General features: G+C 44.9%; 1 protein-coding gene across 2 annotated transcripts in view; it reads right to left on the reverse strand.

Annotated features, from left to right (window-relative positions):
• Window positions 1-666: 666 nt before the first annotated feature.
• SLC4A11 (solute carrier family 4 member 11) overlaps window positions 667-23,066 on the reverse strand; it is a 759,568-nt gene continuing 737,168 nt past the window's right edge. For both annotated transcript variants that reach the window (XM_069204998.1, XM_069204991.1), the window contains exons 19-20: window positions 19,730-19,899; window positions 667-3,094 (exon numbers count right to left, since the gene is read on the reverse strand). In XM_069204998.1, coding sequence (XP_069061099.1) covers window positions 3,031-3,094; window positions 19,730-19,899 — 234 coding nt within the window. In that variant the 3' untranslated portion in view covers window positions 667-3,030. The remainder of the gene's footprint in view (window positions 3,095-19,729; window positions 19,900-23,066) is intronic.

Consider the following 23,066-nt stretch of genomic DNA (forward strand, 5'->3'; position numbering starts at 1 on the left):
GTTTCATGAAAATGCACATCATAACAGTAGAACTCATTGGCAACTACACAAGGTTTTGAGTGAATTTATAATGCACTTCGAAAATTATCACATAAAAACAAAAACATGCAGAATTGTGAAATGTATAATGGATGCCAGCATCTAATCAAAAACTACTGTTCATAATAGCTCCAGATGTTGTATTATACCGAAGCTCTAATTTGTGCTACTGGAGTTTGACATTTTCAGTTAGAGATTTTTGTTTTGAAGGAACATAGTCAATACCAGTGTGAAGGGCCATTTACCAGTGAGCATTTATTTGCTAATATTGTGCTCATATTGAATGACTCAACTACCACTTGCTTGACAAAAGATAAGTTTGACGCTACATCGCACATTACAAATATTTACAACTATTATACTTAATGACTGATAAACCTTTCAGTTTCAGCCCGTTTGGAACATATTGTACTCTGATGACAAAATCGACATTCGACCCCAGAAAATAAATGACAATCCAGTGTTATTCAAGCAACATTGGGGAAATGTTTTCCTACATTTTCCACACCCATTAGGGTAAAATGTTTTTCTTTTTTTGCAATGACAAAATGTACTACTCAATTATGTTATTTCTAATTCTTCCTACTGTGTTAATTCAACCACAAAACAAGCAAATGATGAATGTAGTCTCATTTGGCACTGTTTTATTACTTTATATTACATATATGATTGTCATGCATTTATGTCTACTCTTTCACATGAATAAATGCAGTACACCAACACCTTTGTTACGACACAAACGGGTATCTGCAACACCCACCTTAAGGCAAGTCCATTATGATGAATTGCGCCGCACAATTCTAGCTCCATTTGAGTGCTTCATTCATTGAATGCAGACTGTACATTCTAATCTGAAATTCCAGTAGGAATCTTCAAATGTGCAGTTATTTATCTCCTTTCAGGAGTTTCATAAGTTTGACCTTGGAGAGAGGTAGCTAACCACTGCCATGTGCCCAAGAGCACAATTATGGATTAATCACTTTGAATTTGTATGTTTTAATAAAGATAGCAATCTTGAAAAATGCTATTTCTGATCTTTAAATTCCCTCATCCTTATACAAACATACATGTTTCTAAAGTCAGAGAAAAGTGATAGGACTAAAACAATGTAGAATACAAGCTGGTGTTCCATTACTGCTATTTGCCTTTCTCCAAGTAAAATTACAATACAGTGCACTATGTTATAGCGATAAATCTATCAGTAACTGTAATGCAACAGTTTCCATGTAACTTTCAGGTCATTCACCAAGTAACCTCTGAAAAAAAATTCAGATTTTGCACATACACTTTAAAACTTCAAAACCATACACCTGAGTGTTTTCTAACTAGCTTTCAAAATATAAATTGAACAGAATACAACATTTTGCATAAGTGAACTACGACATAGGAAAACGTACAATTAACTAAACGCTGATAATTTTTTACTCTGTAAAGAATTCATATTACCCTTTCCTGTTTTGAATCTATGTTATGTGTGTATTTTATATCCCAATCTGTTTGTTGATGTGTTTGGACATTTTGTTTAAATACTGTCGCTAACTCAGCTATGCATAATACGTGCTGTACAATAAAGAACACTAACTGCACTATATAATCTTAAATTAAATCTGAAACTAATATAATGAACTGGTAACTAAGCTAACTGGAAATACAAAATATTTCTATGAACATAACACTAGAACAGCCACTACATTAAAACAAAATATGAAATTTGCAATTGCCATTGTTACAAACATGGACATGTTTTTGTAAAGTTCCAGCTCTCCTATAGCTTCATGGATTACGTCCTACAGGCTCCACTACAGCATGACAGAAATATTAAAACATACAATTTGCAACATAGCACTAACTGGGGAAAAAATACATTCAACACTTTCAATTAGCCAAAAGTAAGTTGCTCTTTATAGTTGGTAACTAGTTTTCTAAAGAGATGTCTAGAAATCGGCTGACAAACTACTGACTCTTCCTTATATACAATTTGAACAGAAGATGGTGGCACATTTACATTGAGTGTGAGGCTATTTTAATATCTGTAGCAATGTGTTAACATATTTGAAAGTTGAACGAATTTCTTAACGCCCATTTACATTGGTTGTATAGACAATGTCCCACAAACCTTGGATGACGTTCGACAAATAGTGATAGGTTCTTTATTGTAGGCTGTTTAAAGACACTCCATGTGTACAGTATCAATAGTATTCATGTGTGGAAGATCTGTGATTAGTCCACATTACGCAGACATACATCATATATTCTGTGTGGGTTACTGAGACCGGTTGATTTAAAAATAAATAACATTGCTACAAGATGTGCAAATTTCCATTTTGAATTTAAAGGAGCTAGAGGTAACGTGCAGGGAAAAGTTTAACTTACTATTAAATAGCTTAAGCCCGCCAAATATGCTACATTGTGAACAATTAAATTTACATATGCATAGCCGGGGTAGATTTGCAAAAACACTGGGTCGGGTCGTTAAGTGTCTAGTTTTCCGCAGTATTTAGTGACGTGAATAGAGTCATCTTCCCAGAGAAAAATGGACAGAACAGAAATGCCACTGTACAATGAAAGACAAATGCCACTAGATTAATCTCGCAATAGTTAAAATCACAAGTCAAATGTCATCTTCATATATTAATATTTGGTTCCTCCAAGACGTGAAACATTTTTAAAAATAAAATCTTCCTTAAAATTAAGGGATAGCATTGGCATCTTTCTTTGAACAAAGTTTACGTAAGCATTTTTGGTGATGTATAGGTTTGCTTGATGAACATGGTCTTCCGATAGTCTGTTTGCACCAGAGAATTTTCTTTTGTGTTTTACACGCAGAAAATGGGATAATCCTTTTCCAGCACACCACAGTATGTTAAATGCCTTCAGAGAATACTGACAGAACAGAGTGACAACTGAACACAGCAATGAGAAATCTTCCCTTTTTCTGAAAGTGTTGCAGTTTTCACATCTGAAATAAAGCTGCGATTTGCATGTGAAACTTCAATGCTCTGCATCCATTGCATCAAGATATTTTGATTCAATGATCCTGGGAAGCAGGTTATACCTATAAAGAAAACGAAGTGCTTGACAAAATTTTTCACAAAGTTCTTGCATAATAGAACATTCAGTCCCCCAATATATACCCTCATTCCTTTACAGTACTTTCAATATTTTCAACAATAAAACCTGAAAGAACATGTCCGAGCATTTTTAGTGTACACAATATAGTGGCATAAAACATTTCGCAGGCAGAGGATCTCTCATTTCAGAGGTGTGTCAAATACAAATTACATCTGATGGCAAGCCAGGATTCAGTACGATTTTCTTCACTCCACAAAACAATCTACTAAGATTCACCACTGATATTGCTCAATTATCAATCTCTTCATGAATGCCAAGCAGAACCTGAACATTTTAATTTCTGTCAAGACATGTAGTGGTAGATTCAGAAATTTAAGCCCAACCAATCTCTACTGCTTAATCAGTGGTCTGTTAATTAAAAGCTAAATATTTTCATTGCTGTCAAGGCTCATAGCTCTACTTTGCTGGCAGCATCTTCAAAACTGAGTTCTAAAGGCAAAGTGTGCTTTTCCACAAAGCTGGTTGTTTTCAAACCCTGTATTGTTAAGTACATATTTTTTTTAATTCCCCATCTGTTTACTACATAAAGTGTAATTTAGTACTTCAGTTACTATTTCCAATATAAACCTGTCTAAAACAAAGCAGTGTTTATGACTACTGCTCCAAAATAAACATGTAAGAATGTAAAAGTTATTTACCTTCGGTAACAATATATCTGGTAGAGACATTCTAGTTGCAGATTACTTACCTTAGAATTTTCCCCCAGGTATCAGACAGGATTCGGAGATTTTTTCTTCAAGCAATACCCTTGTGCGTCGGTCGACTCTGAGGGTGTCAAAGTTGCCGTGATGGCGTCGGGAGTGGTACATAAACGCTGCCTCAGCGCTTTGACATCAGTTTCTTTTCACAACTTTCTGCGCCAAAGCGCAGAGCTGCGTCGAACACTGAAATTAGTGTGCCAGAGTTAAGGCCCTGAATGGGGAAATCCTGGCCCTAGGAATCAGTTCGCAAGCAGGGAGGATGGGTGGGTCGGTAAGAAATCTGCAACTAGAATATGTCTCTATCAGATATATTGTTACCGAAGGTAAGTAACTTGTACATCTGACAGACAATTCTAGTTGCAGATTCCTTACCTTAGAATAGATACCAAAGCCATCCCATCCTAGGAGGCAGTCTGAGAACCAAGATCATACTAGAAAATCCTGCAGGACCAAACGACCAAAGTAGACGTTCCTACGGACCCGACTGTCCAGGCTGTAATGTTTAGTAAACGTGTGCAGGGATCCCACATGGCTGCCTGACAGATACCCCGGACAGAAACTTTGCATGCTAACATTGTGGAAGCAGCAGATTGCTCTGGTTGAATGAGCGCGCAAGCACTCAGGGGGTTGCTTCTTTGCCAAAGCATAGCATATCTTGATGCAAAGAAATACCTATCGGAAATGGTATGTTTTTGCACCGCATTCCCTTTCTTCGCACCTACATATCCAACAAAGAGTTGATCAACCACCCGGAATTCTTTAGTACGATTGAGATAGAACGCCAACGTTCTTTTTGGATCCAGGCAGTTGAGTCTCTACTTCTCATGAGAAGGATGTGGAGGTGTGTAACAAGTAGGCAAAGTGATGAACTGGCCTACATGAAAAGGTGTAACAACCTTGGGAAGGGAGAAAGCCTTAGTACGCAACACCACTTTGTCAGGGTGCACAGACAAAAAAGGGGGTTTTGAAGATGGAGCCTGAAGCTCACTTACTCTGCGCAAGCAGAAGGTGATGGCAACTAGAAAAAAAGTTTTGAAAGTAAGGAGCCGTTAGGGACAATTGTGCATCAGCTCAAAGGGAGTACACATTAAGAACAAGATTGAGGTCCCACTGAGGCATGATAAACGAAGTGGGAGGAAACAAATGGGCCCTTAAGGAATCTTCAAACAATAGGAGACTTAGAGTGAATGTTGATTAGGCTACCTAAGAAAGACTGAGATAGCTGATAACTAGCCCTTAAGGGTGCTCAAAGCAAAGCCCTGCTGGGCCAAAGAAAACAAACAAAAAAACCTCAAAAAGAGGGGCAGAGAGGGGGTCAGATATGGTGGTACACCATGCCACAAATTGCCAAGATTACATCACATACTTCGGGTGGAAGGTCAAAAGCCGTTGTAGGAAGCTGGCCTGGTGTGTGGTGGATCACTATGGTACTTACACTTATACCAGGACCAGGTGTCCCCTCTTACTGAAGTGTAGGCAGTGTCTAGAAGCCAGGCTCTCTAGAGGTAGCTGTGGATGAGCAGCCAAGACTTACCTAGAAGACATGCAAAGCGCATGCAATACCACTGTAGTCACACAGCACTTATACCCGTGAAAGGAAACACTCAGTTGTACAAAAATAAAGGTACTTTATTTTAGCACATATCGCCACAAAATACTAGACAGGTAACCCCACCCTTAGGGAGTAATACAGTAAATATATACACTAGCAATCAGAAGCAGGCACAGAAAAGTTTAGAAAACATTGCAAATGGTAATAATCAATAGTGACCTAAGGGAGAGCACAAACCATATACTTAAAAAAATAGAATGCAAACAAGGCACCCCCACTTAGGTAAGTAAAATTTGTAGAGGGGAGCTGGGAGTACTAGAAAACCATAGAGGTAAGTAATAGTACTCCCCACAGCGACCAGGAATGCAGGAGTAAAACAATGGATTTTCCCCCAAACCACCCAAAAGGAGGAAAAAAACAAAACAAAAAAAAACAGAAGACACCCAGACAAGACTGCAAGAAAACCAGCAGTGGATCCCTGAAGAAAGAAGACCTGTGGAGAGAGAGGACCAAGTCCAAGTCTCACAATGGAGTCCAGGAGGAGTAGGAGGTACTACCCTCCCAGCTGTGGATGCAGGAGTTGGTTGACGGTGATGAATAGGTCAGCACTGCAGCCCTGGAGCCGAAGAAACATTCCTGATGAATGCCGAAGATGTCCCACGCCGGAAGGAAGATTGCAGACTGGCGTCGGTGCAGGATTTCCATCAATAAGCCTTGGTAAAGGCAAACTTACGGTTAGTGCAAAAGAGGTGCTTCCGGGAACCAGCAAGGCCCAGGAGGAATCAACCCAGGAGGGGGGAGTCACAGGGGACCCTCAGCGTCGCAGAGAGTCCACAGGAGCAGAGGCAGAAACCCCAGGAGTCCCACGAGACAGGAACACGAGTTGCAGAAAAGGCCCACGTAGCACTACAAAAGTGGATCCCAAGCCGCAGGAGAGCCCCACAGGAGGCTGTGCTTTGCAGGATGGAGTGCTGGGGGCTGCAGCTACACGTCACTTGAAGATCCCTTGGAGGAGATGCAAACAAGCCTTGGCAGCTGCAAGAGACTCTGTGCACGGGGTACTGTCCTGTATGGGAAGGCTAAGGCTTACCTCCATCTAAGTTGGACAGCTGGCAGAGCACCAAGAGGACTACTCTGGACAACCACTTATGATGCATGATCCATGCAGCTCAGCAGGAGAGGATCCATGAAGTGGTCGCCGTCGCTTGTTGCCAGTGCCTGCGGTTCAGGTGAGTGACTCATTCACTCCAAGGGAGATTCCTTCTTGTGCAGGCTGAAGAGTTGCAATCTTCCGAGGATGCACAGCAAGGAAATTGCTGCAAAGCTGGCAGGAGCCCTGGAAACAAAGTTGCTGCAGAGTCCTTTCTTCTTGGAAGCAGCATGTCACATCCTTGAGTTTCCAGTGGCAGTTCCAGAGGGCAGAAGTCAAAGCAGAGATTGCAGAGGAGTCCTGCTGGAATCTTGCAAGCCGAATTGAAGGACACAACCAAGAGAGAGACCCTAAATAGCCCTGAAAGGGGGGATAGGTCATCTAACCAGGTAAGCACCTATCAGGAGGGGGCTCGGAGGTCACCAGCCTGGCCAGGCCACTCAGATGCTCCCAGAGTTCCCTGCCAACCTTAGAAACAAGATGGCAGAACCCAGGGACCCTCTGAAGCAGCTCTGGGCACCACACCTGGGGTGGTGATGGACAGGGGAGTGGTCACCCCCCTTTCCATTGTGCGGTATCATGCCAGAGCAAGGACTGGGGGTCCCTGAACCATTGTGGACTGGTTTATGCACAGAGGGCACCAAATGTGCCCTTCAAAGAAAACCAGTGGCTTGGGGCGTTTACCCCTCCCATGCCAGTCACACCTATTTCCAAAGGGAGAGGGTGTTACCTCCCTCTCTCAAAGGAAATCCTTTGTTCTGTCTTCCTGGGCTTGATCAGATCAAGCAGCAGGAGAGCAGAAACCGGTCTGCGGTGTGGCAGCAGCTGGGCTGCCCAGAAAACACTGCAAGACTGGTGGTAGCAATGCTGGGGGTCCTCTAAGGAGCCCCCAGAGAGCATGGAATCATACTTCCAATACTTGCAACAATACTGGGGTATGATTCTGACATGTTTGATACCAAACATGCCCCGGTTCGGATCTACCACTATGTAGCTGGTCATAGGTAGTGACCTATGTCCAGTACACGAGTAAACTGGCGTCCCCGCACTCACAAAGTCCAGGAAAATGGATCTGGAGTTTGTGGGGGCACTTCTGCTAGTGCAGGGGTGTCCTCATACACAGGTACCTGCACCCTGCCCTCTGGGCTGAGGGAGCCTACCATAGGGATGACTTCTAGTGATCTGGTGTAGTGACCTGTAGTGGAAACAGGTGCATGCACCCATTTCACACAGGCTGCAATTAGAGGCCTGCAGAACCCTTTGCATGAGTTCCCTATGGGTGGCAGAATAACTGTTGCAGCCCATGGGGATCCCATGGAATCCCAATGCCGTGGGTACCTATGTACCATATGCTAGGGACTTACACGGGGGGAGGGGAGAGAATCAGTATGCAAATTGGGGGAAGAAAAGGTTAGTAGCAACCAAATTTAGAGGCATGAGCATAATCACTGGGGTCCTGGTTAACCGGATCCCAGTGAACACAGTCAAACACAATAACAACAGGCAGAAAATGGGGGGTAAACATGCCAAGAAAGAGGGCATTTTCCAACAGCCATCAAATGCCGCCGCTCAATCCACACGCATGAAGGCGGAGATTGGACAGGTTCAGGTGGATAACTGTCCAAGACCACTGGATACCCATACTCTCCGTGCCTAGTTTGGAGCCACCAAGAGAACTTGGAGCCAGTCATTCTTCATCTTCCTGAGAACTCTGGACAGAAGTGGTATAGGCGGAAAGGAGGCCGGAGTGCCACTCGAGACGAAAAGCATCTCCGAGTGAGTGTCGCCTTGGAAACTCCAATGTGCAAAACAGCTGACATTGCACATTCTCTGCAGAGGCAAACAGATCTAATCAAGGCTCTCCCCACTGCTTAAAGAGACCTTGAGTCACCTACGGATGGAGACACCATTCGTGATTGGCTATGCACCAACGGCTGAGTTAGTCTGCTCTGGCATTCAGAAAGCCCGCCAGATGTTGAATCACCAGGGTGATGTTCTGATGTGCCAGCCATGTCCCGAGGCGTAGCACCTCCTGAAAAAGGGTCCAGGATCCTACTCCGCCCTTTTGTTGCAGTACCACATGGCAGTAGTGTTGTCTTTGAACACTTGCACTACTTTCCCTTTGAGAGAGGGAAGAAATGCTTTAAATGCAAGCCTGATCGCCCAGAGCTCTAGAAGACTGATATAGAGCCCAGACTCTGCTGGAGACCAGAGACTTCTGATCTCCGCCTCTCTCATGTGGCCGCCCAATCCCAGAAGTGATGCGCCCGTCACTATGAATAGATCTGGTTGGGGATGGGAGTGGGATCTGCCGTTGACCCAATGTTGATTCAAAAGCCCCCACTGTAGGTCTTTCGCAGTCCCCTCCGAGATCTAGACCATGTCAGAGACATTTCACTCAAGCTACGCCCACTGGAACTTCAGCTCCCACTACAGAACCCACATATGCCACCTGGCATGTGCCACTAGCAGGATGCAGGAGGCCATGATCCCAAGCAGCCTCAGTCAGTCTCACCAAAACCCAAGATAGAGGCTGAAAGATCAGCATCACAGCCTGAATATCCTGGACACGCTTTTTGGGAGGATAGGCCCAAAACTGCACTGTATCCAGAATAGCTCTGATGAAAGGGAGTGCCTGAGAAGGAGCCGGTGTGACCTTGGCATGTTTATAGTGAACCCCAGCATGTGCAGGAGGTTCGCCGTAGTCTGAAGGTGGGAGACGACTGAGGAGAGTCCACCTTCAACAGTCAGTCATCGTGGTGGGGGGGGGGGGGGGGGGGGGGGTGCGGGGGGGGGGAGGGAGACTGAAAACTCCAACCTGCACAGATGAGCTGCAACCACCGCCATCACTTTTGTGAACACTCGAGGGGCGCTGGTAAGGTCGAAGGGGAGCATGGTAAATTGAAAGTGCTTGTGACCTACCATGAATCGTAGGTAACGTCTGTGGGCAGGCAGGATCGGAATATGTAAATAAGCGTCCTGCAAGTCCAACACTACCATCCAGTCTTCTGGTCCAAGGCAGATAGGACCTGAGCCAGGACGAGCATTTTGAATTTCTCCTTCTTGAGGAAGAGATTGAGAGCCTGAAGGTCTAGGGTAGGACATAAGCCCTTGTCAGGCACCAGAAAGTAGCAGGAATAAGAACCACAACCTACTTCTGGCGCAGGGACCCTCTCTATGGCTCCCTTGGCCAAGAAAGCCATGACTTCCTGGCAAAGAAGTGCCAAATGATCATTCGGTAAACAGCTGAATGATGAAGGCATGGATGATGGGGCAGATTCGAAGGTGAGGGAGAAGCTCCTTCTAACAATCTGCAAAATCCACCTGTCCGTAGTGATGGATTCCCAGTGGGGCAAGTAATGGCGAATCCTGCCACCAACTGGACCAGAGTGAGGGGACAGACTAGGAGGGTCTGGAGGCTACATCAGGGGCAGGGGTGGACTGGGCAGACCTTTGGTTCCCTGTCCCACGACCATGTGGACTGGAGAACGAAAACCTCTTCCCAAATTGTTCCAGCCGTTTTGAGTCCTGATCCGGAGGTGCGGAAGGGAATGCGCCCGAAGAGGAGTATACCAAGGCTTTCAGGCGTGCGGTGTTGGGACAGGAATTTAGGGTCATTAGGGGCGGCCGATGGGGGCGTGCAATTCTCTGGTTCACAGGGGCCTGTGTTGGGTCTGGCCAACGTACCAAAAAGGACATCAGTGAGAGCTTCACTGAATGGAAGAAGGGGCTCAGATGTGGAGGGCCCTGGTTGAAGCACCTCCGTCAGGAGATTAGACCTGACCTGAACAGTAGGCAGCTCAAGGCTGAGGACCTCAGCCGCCCTACTGACCACCATGGAATAAGTTGCTCCCTCCGCCGAGGCCACAGTAGAAAGAGACAGCATGCCAGTGTCTGGAGAAGTATCCAGACCACTGGCTTTGCCCAGTCCAAGTTAGGGACATTCTGGTATTCGTCCAGGGACCCTTACGAATACCAGAATGTCCCTAACTTGGACTGGGCAAAGCCAGTGGTCTGGATACCTCTCCAGACACTGGCATGCTGTCTCTTTCTACTGTGGCCTCGGCGGAGGGAGCAACTTATTCCATGGTGGTCAGTAGGGCGGCTGAGGTCCTCAGCCTTGAGCTGCCTACTGTTCAGGTCAGGTCTAATCTCCTGACGGAGGTGCTTCAACCAGGGCCCTCCACATCTGAGCCCCTTCGTCCAGGGACCAAACCAATCCTTCCCCAAAATAGAACCCATAACATTAAGGGTCAGAATTCAACCTGGTGTGAATAGGCCCCATTGAAGGAGGGGGCATCGGCCAACACCGGTCCGAGTTGTCAGGGTTCAGGTCGAAGTCGATGGTGGGCACCACCGTCTGAAGCATCGACAATCGAACAGGTTCTGGGGAAGGTCTCGATGGTACCTCTGGCATGGAACCCAAAGACCCCCCCCAAACAAACCCCTTGTGCCCGAAGGCACTGTAGCAGGGTCGGACTGCCCAAAAATTCCTTTAATTGGGCAGGGGTCACCCCGGCTCCCGGAAACTTGGGGAAGCGCAAAGCAGACCCAAAAGCAGGCTCAATAGATGGAGGCCTCTCGCGTCAATGCTCCTCACGTCGCATCAGCTGAGCGAGTGGGTGAAGCCAAAGGATGACGGGAATTCTTCTTCTTACCTTGACCCAAAGACTTTGAAGCAGCCTCGAGCGAGACCGGAACCTATGCAGAGTCGAGCGCAGAGCCGCCATCAGCTTAAGGGACCGATCCCTCAAGGCCTTCGGGTGCATGGCCCGGCACTCGGAGCACGAATTTGGGTCGTGATCGCAGTCCAGGCACCACAAACAGACCCGATGCGGATCAGTCACTGACATCATGTGGTGACTGAAGCCAGACTTCAGGGACATCCCTCGATGCACCAAATACCTCACAAAAAGTCAGTCGGTCAAAAATTTACCAAGGGTAGTTCTCTCCGGATCAGCGGGTGGCGTGGAAAGAAAATAACTGACGTCACTGCATTGAGGCGGCGTCGATGTACTACTCCCAAAGTCATCACGGCGACTAAGACATTAACGACGCCCCCAGAGTCGACCAACACCACCTAGCGATGCGCAAGGGTATTGCTAGAAGAAAAAATCTCCAGATCTAGTTTGATGCCTGGGGAAAAATTCTAAGGTAAGGAATCTGCAACTAGAAGTTGCTATCAGATAAATATCACAAACACCCCCGATCACTGCATAGGGCATGTTACATAGACATCCACTGACCTATAGAAGTGTATATATAAAGCTAAACCCCTCTGAAGAGCTCTAATGGGAGCGAAACAGTTGTCAGGGGTTGCTTGGACGGTATCTGGCCAGTCCAAAGCTGTAATACTGTGCCTGGAGTGATAAATGGCTTTTGTCATTTTACAGCTCGGCGAGGATGACACTGTCAATCCTATGCTTAAAGATTTTGCTGTACAAATGGCAAAAGACTGTCACTATCTAGCTGGGCGAGGATAGCACTGTGCTGATCCTATGCTGAAAAACTTTGCTAGATAAGCAGACATTTGAGGTGTCGCTGGTGTTGCAGGGTGCTCCTTACTAGAGCGGCTCTCCACCTAAAATTGGGAACTTCCCAGAGTTCTCCTTTGTTTTTTGCATATATATATATATATATATATATATATATATATATATATATATATATATATATATATATATATATATATATATATATATATATATATATATATATATATATATAAAATGTACATCTGTTCGTGGCATGTAGTGCTGTAGATTCACATGCTATGCATAGCTCTTCCAACATCTAGTGTTGGGCTTGGAGTGTTACAAGTTCTTTTTCTTTGAAGAAGTCTTTTCGGAGTCAAAGGATCGAGTGACTCCTCTTCTCAGTTCCAGTGCGCATGGGCATCGACTATTGTTAGACTGTTTTCCCACAGACGGTGAAGGGAGTGAGAGTATAGTAATACAAAGAGATGTTCATGCAAATGTATATACATATGTACAAATGTAAAAACTTTAACGACTACAATCTTCCGGGGAGGAGGGAGGATGCATGCGAATCTGCAGCACTACATGCCACAAACAGATGTACACTGGGTAAGTGACATTTTCCGTTTGATGGCATGTGTAGCTGCAGATACACATGCTATACATAGACTAAAAAGCAGCTAGTCCTCCCAAAAAGAGGTGGCTAGCCTGTAGTAGTTGAAGTTGTTAGAAATAATGTCCTTAAGACAGCCTGGCCTACTGTGGCTTGTTGCTGTGAGACAACATCAACACAGTAGTGTTTTGTAAATGTATGGGGAGTTGACCATGCGGCTGCTTTAAATATATCAACCATTGGTATGTTTCCTAAAACGCCATTGACGCACCTTTCTTTCTTGTAGAATGTGCTCTAGGAGTGATCAAAAGTTGTCTTTTTGCTTTGTATGCATCTAACAATCCATCTTTTAAACCTTGTTTTGATATAGGATTGCCTGTATGTGGTTGTTGGAAAGCAACAAAAAGTTGCTTTGTTTTCCTAAAATCTTTATTTCGGACTATATAGTACCTAGGAGGTAGGTCTTGAGATCTAGGGTATAAGGAGCTCTTTCTGCCAGAGTCTGGCTGTGGAAAGAAGACTGGCAATTCCACTGTTTGGTTGATGTGAAGTGGAGATACTACTTTTGGTAGAAATGTTGGATTTTTTCTAAGTACAACTTTATGTTTGTTCACTTGGAAAAAAGGTATTTCAAGAATGAATGCTTGTATTTCACTAACCCTTCTAAGTGAAGTAATAGCTACAAGGAAGGCGACCTCCATGTTAAAAATTGATTTTGTCAAGAGTGCATGGGTTCAAAAGGTGGTCCCATGAGCCTGGTAAGTACAATATTTAAATTCCACGATGGAACAGGTGGTGTTCTAGGTGGAATAATGAGTTTTTATTCTTCCAGGAAGGCTTTAATAACAGGAACTCTGAATAGAGAAGTATGCTGAATAGTCTGTAAATATGCAGATATTGCAGTAAGGTGTATCTTGATGGATGAGAAAGCCAAATTAGATTTTTGGAAATTAAGTAAATAGCATACAATATCTTGTATAGCTGCTTTAACTGGATCAGTGTTTTTTAGATTGACAGTAGTAGACAAATCGTTTCCACTTGTTTGCGTAGCATTGTCTAGTAGTAGGTTTACATGCTTGTTTAATTACTTCCATACATTCTGGGGGAAGTTTTAGGTAACCAAATTCTGTGACTTCAGGTGCCAAATCGCTAGATTTAGAGCATTGGGGTTTGGATGCCTGATTTGACCCATGTTTTGTGTTAACAAATCTGGTCTGTTTGGGAGATTGGAATGAGGTAATACAGATAGGTCTAATAGTGTTGTGTACCAATGTCTGCGTGCCCATGTTGGTGCTATGAGCATCATGGTGAGTGACCTTTGACGTAGTTTGCTGACTAGAAATGGAAGGAGTGGGAGAGGGCGGAAAAGCGTAAGCAAATATCCCTGACCAATTGATCCATAGAGCATTTTCCTTAGATAGGGGATGTGGGTGTCTGGGTGCAAAGTTTTGCCATTTTGCATTTTCACTTGTTGCAAATAGATCTATGTCTGGTGTTCCCCACCTTTGAAAGTACTTTTGAAATACTTGGGAGTGAATCTCCCATTCGTGTGTTTGTTGGTGATTTCTGCTAAGGAGATCTGCCAGCTGATTGTCTATCCCTGGAATATATTGTTCTAGTAAATTAATTTGATTGTGAATTGCCCATTTCTAAATTGTTTGGGCTAGAAGGGACAGCTGAGATTAATGTGTTCCGCTCTGTTTGCTGGGGCTGTCATGCGGTCTGTTTTTATGAGAACATTCTTCTGTTTGAGAAGGTTAAACACTTTTAGGGCAAGAAACAGCTAATAATTCTAAGTGGTTTATGTGTAGCTGTTTCTGTTTGACATTCCATTGCCCTTGAATGGTCTGATTGTTTAGGTGAGCTTTCCAACCGATCATTGATGCATCTGTTGTGATTATGGTCTGAGGCACAGGGTCTTTAAATGACTGCCCCTTTATTAGATTGCTGCCATTCCACTATTGAAAGGACATATGTGTTTGCCGGTCCATCAACATTAGATCTTGAAGTTGACCGTGTGCTTGTGACCATTGTTGTGAAAGGCACTGTTGTAAGGGCCTCATGATTAGTCTTGCATGTGGGACTATCGCTATGTGTAGGAAAATGGCTCCCTGTTGCAGTTACCCCCACTTTTGGCCTGATATTGATGCTGACTTGACTGAGAAGTGTGCTGGGACCCTGCTAACCAGGCCCCAGCACCAGTGTTCTTTCACTTAAAAATGTACAATTATTCCACAATTGGCACATCCCTGGCACACAGGTAAGTCCCTTGTAAAAGGTACCAGTGGTACCAGGGCCCTGTGACCAGGGTAGGTCCCTAAGGGCTGCGGCATATGTTGTGCCACCCTAAGGGACCCCTCACCTAACACATGCACACTGCCATTGCAGATTGTGCATGTTGGTGGGGAGAAAAAGGCAAAGTCGACATGGCATCCCCTCAGGGTGCCAGGCACACAAAATAGTGCTTGTGGCACAGGTAAGCCACCCCTTTAGCAGGCCTTACAGCCCTAAGGCAGGGTGCACTATACCACAGGTGAGGGCATAGCTGCATGGGCAATATGCCCCTAGAGTGTCTAAGTCTATTCTTAGACATTGTAAGTACAGTGTGGCCATATCAAGTATATGGTCTGGGAGTTTGTCAAAAATGAACTCCACAGTTCAATAATGGCTACACTGAATACTGGGAAGTTTGGTATCAAACTTCTCAGAATAATAAACCCACACTGATGCCAGTGTTGGATTCATTACAAAATGCACACAGAGGGCATCTTAGAAGATGCCCTCTGTATTTTACCCAATCCTTCAGTGCAGGACTGACTGGTCTGTGCCAGCCTGCCACTGAGACGAGTTTCTGCACCCCTGGGGTGAGAGCCTTTGTGTGAGGACAGAAACAAAAGCCTGTACTGGGTGGAGGTGCTTCTCACCTCCCCCTGCAGGAAATGTAACACCTGGCCGTGAGCCTCAAAGGCTCATGCTTTTTGTTACAGCACCCCAGGGCATCCCAGCTAGTGGAGATACCCGCCCCTCCGGCCACTGCCCCCACTTTAGGCTGCAGGAGACAATGAAAAAAACAAGCAGGAGTCACCCCCCAGTCAGGACAGACCCTAAGTTGTCCTGAGCTGAGGTGACCCCTGCCTTTAGAAAGCCTCCATCCTTAGATTGGGGGATTCCCCCAATAGGATTAGGGATGTGCCCCCCTCCCCTCAGGGAGGATGTGCAAAGAGGGTGTAGCCACCCTCCAGGACAGTGGCCATGGCTACTGCCCTCCTGACCTAAACACACCCCTAAATCTAGTATTTAGGGGCACCCCAGAACCCAGGAAATCAGATTCCTGCAACCAACAACAAGGACTGCTGACCTGAAAGCCCTGCAGAGACAGACGACAACGGACTTGGCCCCAGCCCTACCGGCCTGTCTCCAGACTCAAAGAACCTGCACAGTGACGCATCAGACAGGGACCAGCGACCTCTGAAGCCTCAGAGGACTGCCCTGAACCCGAAGGACCAAGAAACTCCAGAGAACAGCAGCACTGTTCCAAATCAGCAACAACGTTGTAACTTTCTTGCAACTTTCAAAGACTTCACTCTTTCCGCCGGAAGCGTGAGACTTCACACTCTGCACGGGGCTCCCCCAGCTCGAGCTCCAGAGAACCAACACTGCAGGGAGGACTCCCAGACGACTGCAACCTCGTGAGTAACCTGAGACACCCCCCTGGACTCCCACAGCAATGCATGAAGAGAGGATCCAGAGGCTCCACCTGACCGCGACTGCCCGGAACAAAGAACCAGACACCTGGACCAAGCACTGTACCCGCAGCCCCCAGAACCAGAAGGAACCGAACTCCAGTGCAGGAGTGACCATCAGGTTGACCCTCTGCCTAGCCGAGTCAGTGGCTGGCCCGAGAAGCCCCCCTGTGCCCTGCCTGCACGCTAGAGTGACCCCTGGGTCCCTCTATTGATTCCTATTGAAAACCCGATGCCTGCTAAGCACACTGCACCCGGCCGCCCCTGTGCCGCGGAGGGTGTGTTTTGCGTGCCTACTTGTGACCCCCCAGTGCTCTACAAAACCCCACGGATAACAAATGTAAGAGCTCACCAGAGTTCCTTTGCACTTCCCCCTTCCACTTCTGCCAAGGATCGACTGCGGGCTGCTCCAGGACGCCTGCATAACTGCAACAAAGTAGCAAGAAGACTACCAGCAACATTGTAGTGCCTCATCCTGCCGGCTTACTCAACTGTTTCCTGGTGGTGCATGCTTGGAGGGCTGTCTGCCTTCACCCTGCATTGGAAGCCAAGAAGAAATCTCCTGTGGGTTGACTGAATCTTCCCCCTGCTAACGCAGGCACCAAACTTCTGCATCACCGGTCATCTGGGTCCCCTCTCATCCTGACGAGCGTGGTCCCTGGAACACAGAAGCTGGGTCAAAGTGTCTTCGACAGTCCAGTGGCCGTTCTGTCCAAATTTGGTGGCAGTAAGTCCTTGCCTCCCCACGCCACACAGTAATCCTGTGTACTGCGTGAACTGCGGCTGCTAGGGCTTCTGAGCACTTTTGCAGGACTTCCTTTATGCACCGCCTAGCCCAGGTCCCCAGCACTCCGTCCTGCATTGCCCAACTCGCTGAGTTGGACTCCGACGTCGTGGGACCCTCTTTTGTTGCTCTGAGTCGACCGTCGTCCTCAGATCTTTCAAGTGCCTGGTTCAGGTGCTTCTGCGAGTGCTGCCTGCTTCTGAGTGGGCTCTCCATGTTGCTGAGCACCCCCTCTGTCTCCTCCAAGGGGCGACATCCTGGTCCTTCCTGGGCCCTGGCAGCACCCAAAATCTTCAACCGCGACTCTTGCTGCTAGCAAGGCTTGTTTGCGGTCTTTCTGCGTGGAAACAACACTGCATCCTCCAGCACGCCGTGGGACATCTTCTGACCAAAGGAGAAGTTACTGGCACCTTCTGTTGTTGCAGAATCTTCGGCTTTTTCCACCCAGAAGCAGCCCTTTTGCACCTTCATCCAGGGTTCAGTGGGCTCCTGCCCCCCTGGACACTTGTGTGACTCTTGGACTTGGTACCCTTAGTTTGCAGGCCCTCAGGTCCGGGAATCCGTCTTCAGTGCTTTGCAGTCAGTTGTTGTCCTTGCAGAATCCTCTATCTCGACTTTACTGTCTTTCTGGGTAGTAGGGTAACTTTACTCCTACTTTTCAGGGTCTTGGGGTGGGGTTTCTTGCACTCCCAGCGACCCTCTACACACTACACTAGGCCTGGGGTCCATTCGTGGTTCGCATTCCACTTTTGGAGTATATGGTTTGTGTTGCCCCTAGGCCTATTGTCTCCTAATGCATTCTATTGTCTTCTAGAGTTTTTGCACTACTTTTCTAACTTTTACCTACCTGATTTTGGTTTGTGTCTATATATTCTGTGTATATTACTTACCACCTAAGGGAGTACATCCTCAGATACTTTTGGCATATTGTCACTAAAATAAAGTACCTTTATTTTTAGTAACTGAGTATTGTGTTTTCTTATGATATAGTACTATATGATATAAGTGGTATAGTAGGAGCTTTGCATGTCTCCTAGTTAAGCCTAAACTGCTCTGCTATAGCTACCTCTATCAGCCTAAGCTGCTAGAACACCTCTAATCTACTAATAAGGGATAACAGGACCTGGCACACGGTGTAAGTGCCACAAGGTACCCAATATAAGCCAGGCCAGCCTCCTACAGTGACTTACCTATGCCACAGGCAGTATTTTGTGTGCATGGCATCCTGAGGGGGATGCCATGTCGACACTGCCTTTTTCTCCCCACCAACACACACAATCTACAATGGCAGTGTGCATGTGTTAGGTGAGGGGTCCCTTAGGGTGGCGCAACCTGTGCTGCAGCCCTTAGGGACCTTCCTTGGTCACAGGGCCCTTGGTATCACTGGTACCATTTACAAGGGACTTATCTGTGTGCAAGGGATGTGCCAATTGTGGAAGAATGGTAAATTTTTAAGTGAAAACACTGGTGCTGGGGCCTGGTTAGCAGGGTCCCAGCACCCTTCTCAGTCAAGTCAGCATCACTATCAGGCAAAAAGTGAGGGGTAACTGCAACAGGGAGCCATTTTCCTACACTCCCCATTTGTTGGTGTCCAGACCTCTACGGCTTTGCATTTTTCACCACATTTAAGAGTTGTATGTATTTCTGCTCTCTGATCTAACAACCGCTCAATATAACTCCACGATATTTGGCCTGGAGAAGGATTTTTTACTCAAAAGGGCCACTTTTAAAGTATGAAGTAAATCCATTAAGTTTAACAGTTTTTTTCTTCTAAATTTGTGTCACGAAATGTGCCAGACAGACTTCAAAGGGTTAATCTTAAATATATATGGACCAACAATTCATGAAAAGCCAAAGTTCACTAGGATATGCACCGTAAGATACTTCCATTCACCTTTTCGGTACACCAATGGCACCTTACAAAAAGGCAAATCAGTCCAAATCCAAAAAAAATGGGGCAATATGGCAAACTATTGGGACGAGTTCTCTGTATGCAAAATAAGCATGAAAGGGACAGACGTATAGCCCCTTTCAGCTTATTAAATGAGCTGAACTTAAATTCCATTAGCAACAACTGAGGTCTAATGGATAATCCTGACCAATTAAAGTGATAACTGAAATTCCGAAAAAACAAAAAAACAAAAAACAAAGCTTGAATCCTGTTCCTTGTGGATTTGTGGGAAGCCCCATCTGAAAATCAGTCCATTTCATTTGCAGGTGCGATGTTCCCATCAAAGTAGACCAACCATATGTAAATCAGTCCAACTAAACCCTGAGAGGAGCAAGCAGGCCATGTTTTCTCTAAATGGAACAATCACACACAGGCACATCTGTGTGCCTTTGAATCTACTAGTGATATATTTTCAAACATTTATTGCTTCACTTTTTACCATTTAATGATACATTCACAGTGCGAAATCTAGGAATGTTTTCTTTAAGGTGCCAAAAGAAGGATCTAGCCAATTAGTGACTTCAGCAAATAAATCACATCTTCAGTGAACTACTCTTCAATTTGAAAAGCTCCTCCTGAATCTTTACCTGATCGGTATCATTCCTATCATGATGAGTGGAAAGATCATCTTCATGTAAGGTAGGGGTGACATTCCAAAACCACAAAGGATAATGAGCTGGAGAACCTGTAACCCCGTGAAATAGTGGATCTTTCTCTGTGGAACTCTCCGGATATAATGGGTTGGTGGGTACGCAGTCTGTAAGGAAATTGGTAATATAAACATTTAAGAGTACTTCTTTTCCATAAAGAACACAATATTTTACAAACTGAAAGTCTTTAGAATGGTGTTCAAAATGGTTATTTTTAATAAAATTGTCAACATTTAAATTTTAACTCTCTGAAATCAGAAGAAAATTAGCAAGGGTAAGTACAATTTTCATTAACAGCCAATAACTTTGTTCACACATTGGAAGCTAGATATTCATAAATTATCTATATATATGAGGCAGGAAGGATTTTCAGCACTCTAGAACAAACATATTTGATGTAAGACAAACATTGCAAATGCTACACAACAACAAAAACATATGTGCTATTAGCCAAATAACAATACTCTGGAAGTATTCTAATGGATTCTTGTATATTACCAAAATAGCACGTAACACCATCAAGGAACTTCAGAAATCTTGCCACAGCTTGGCCAACATGTACTATGCTGCAGGTACATCTGTACAACACTGTCCTCCAGATAAAGCATGTGCTTGGTTGGAAGCATAAGGGGTTGTAATATGGCATATATATGAACAAAGGGGTGCTCTTATATTGGCAGATGTAGCCGAGCTAGAGTCTGGCATGGTTCAGGAGAATGAAAGGCAGCTTCATATGAAAATAAGTTACTTACCTGTAGTTCTCCAGTATTGGAATCTTCCATAGATTCACATGCTTGAATCATTTCCTGTCAAGTTGGGAGTCCCCGGTACAACAGCAATGCAAAGTAAATACAGAACATGAAGGCCTTAGACACTTCAATTTTGCAACCTATCATTGTCTTTTTTTTTTTTTTACATGACCAAACCTATCTGTCAGCCAATAAGACTGCTTTGCCTTCTAGAACAGAACACTCCTGAGAAGCCCCAGTCCCTCAGATGTTCCACAGCACAAGTGCAGGAGAACCACATATAGAAGAGAAAGGTAAGCTTCTCGGGGAAGGAGAGCGGGGCTTAGGTGGATCTATGACAGATTCCTATACTGGAGAAGGAAAATGTTACTTACCAGTAAGACATCTGTTCGTGGTATGTAGTGGTGTAGGATTCACATGCTGTGCATTATCCTGCCATCTAGTGTTGGGATAGGAGTTTTGCATCTTGTTTTTCCTCATGAAGTGTTTGAGTCACGGGATTGAGTGCTGACTCCTGCTCAGTGATACTGCACATTGGCATCGAGTCCTTTGTTAGATTGTTTTCCGCAGGCTGGTAGGAGGTATAATATACAGAAGTATAGAAAGAAGGATATAAATCCAAATATAAGTAACTATATACAAGTACAAAGCAACTGCAACGGCCACAGGTTCCCAGGCAGGAGGGAGGGCGCATGTGAATCTACAGCGCTACATGCCACGAACAGATGTCTACTGGTAACATTTTCTGTTCAGTTGTACGTATGGATGTAGATACACATGCAGTGCATAGACTGTAAAGCAGTTCCTCCTTAAAAAAGTAGTGTTCACAAACTGTGGGAGTGGCAGTTGTCTGAAAGTGTTCTTAGTACAGCTTGCCCCACACTGGCTTGTTGACGATCCTGTACATCTACACAGTAGTATTTTGTAAATGTATGTGCTGTAGACCAGGTAGCTGCTTTGCAAATGTCAGCTAAAGGAATAATTCCTAAAAATGCTATAGTGGCACCCTTTTTCCTTGTGGAATGTGCTTTAGGAGTAATTGGTAATTATCTTTTTGCTTTAGCATAACTTATCTGTATACATTTTACAATCCATCTTGTGATGCTGTTTTTCGTAACAGGATTTCCCTGCTGTGGTAGTAAAAAAGCTACAAAAAGCGGCTTTGTTTTCCTGAATTCTTTTACCTGTCAATGTCATACATGAGAGCTCTTAACATCTAATGTGTGCAATGCCCTTTCTGCCAGAGTCTGGTTGTGTGTGTGTGTGTGTGTGTGTGTGTGTGTGTGTGTGTGTGTGTGGGGGGAGGGGGGGGTAATGGTAATTCACCAGTTTGATTAATGTGAAATCGTGAGAACTTTTGTTGAAACCCAGTGTTTGTACGAAGGACTAGTTTGTCCTTATGTATTTGAAAGAAAGGCTCTTCTAACTTTAAGGCTTGTATCTCACTTAGGCATCTGAGTGATGTAACAGGTACTAAAAAAGCTACTTTGTAAAAAAGGAATTGTAACTGATATGAATGAAGGGGCTCAAATGGAGGTACCATGAGCCTAGTGAGTACAATATTAAGATTCCTGGTATGCACTCCGGCAGCCTAGGTGGGTTTACCCTTTTAAGACCTTCCATGAAAGCTTTAATGACTGGTATTTTAAATACGTATGTTGTCTATTTTGTAAGTAGGATGCAATTGCAGTTAAGTGCAACCAAATTCATGTGCAAGCCAGATTAACTTTTTGCAGGTGAAGCAAATAGCAAAGAATATCTCGCACTGATGGTGTTAATGGATCAATTTGCTTAGATTTACAGTAACATACAAAACGTTACTGTAGGAAAATGGCTCCCTGTTGCAATTACCCCCCATTTATTGCCTGATACTGATGCTGACTTGACTGAGAAGTGCGCTGGGATCCTGCTAACCAGGCCTCAGCACCAGTTTTCTTTCACTAAAAATGTACCATTGTTTCCACAATTGGCACACAGATAAGTCTCTTGTAAAAGGTACCAGTGGTACCAAGGAAACCCGTTACCAGGGAAGGTCCCTAAGGGCTACAAGCATGTGCTGTGCCACCCTAAGGGACCCCTCACCTAACACATGCAGACTGCCATGCAGACTGCCTTTTTCTCCCCACCAACACACACAAAGTTGACATGGCATCCCCCTCAGGATGCCATGCACACAAAGTACTGCCTGTGGCATAGGTAAGTCACCCCACTAGCAGGCCTTAAAGCCCTAAGGCAGGGTACACTATGCCACAGTTGAGGGCATAGCTGCATAAGCAATATGCCCCTACAGTGTCTAAGTCTATTCTTAGACAATATAAGTACAGTGTAGCCATATCAAGTATGGTCTGGGAGTTTGTCAAAATGAACTCCACGGTTCCATAACGGCTACACTGAACAGTGGGAAGTTTGCTATCAAACTTCTCAGAATAATCAATCCACACTGATGCCAGTGTTGGAATTATTAAAAAATTGTATTATACCCAATCCTTCAGTGCAGGACTGACTGGTCTGTGACAGCCTGCCAC

Source organism: Pleurodeles waltl, chromosome 1_2 (assembly GCF_031143425.1).
Source record: "Pleurodeles waltl isolate 20211129_DDA chromosome 1_2, aPleWal1.hap1.20221129, whole genome shotgun sequence".
NCBI classification, from domain to species: Eukaryota; Metazoa; Chordata; class Amphibia; order Caudata; family Salamandridae; genus Pleurodeles; species Pleurodeles waltl.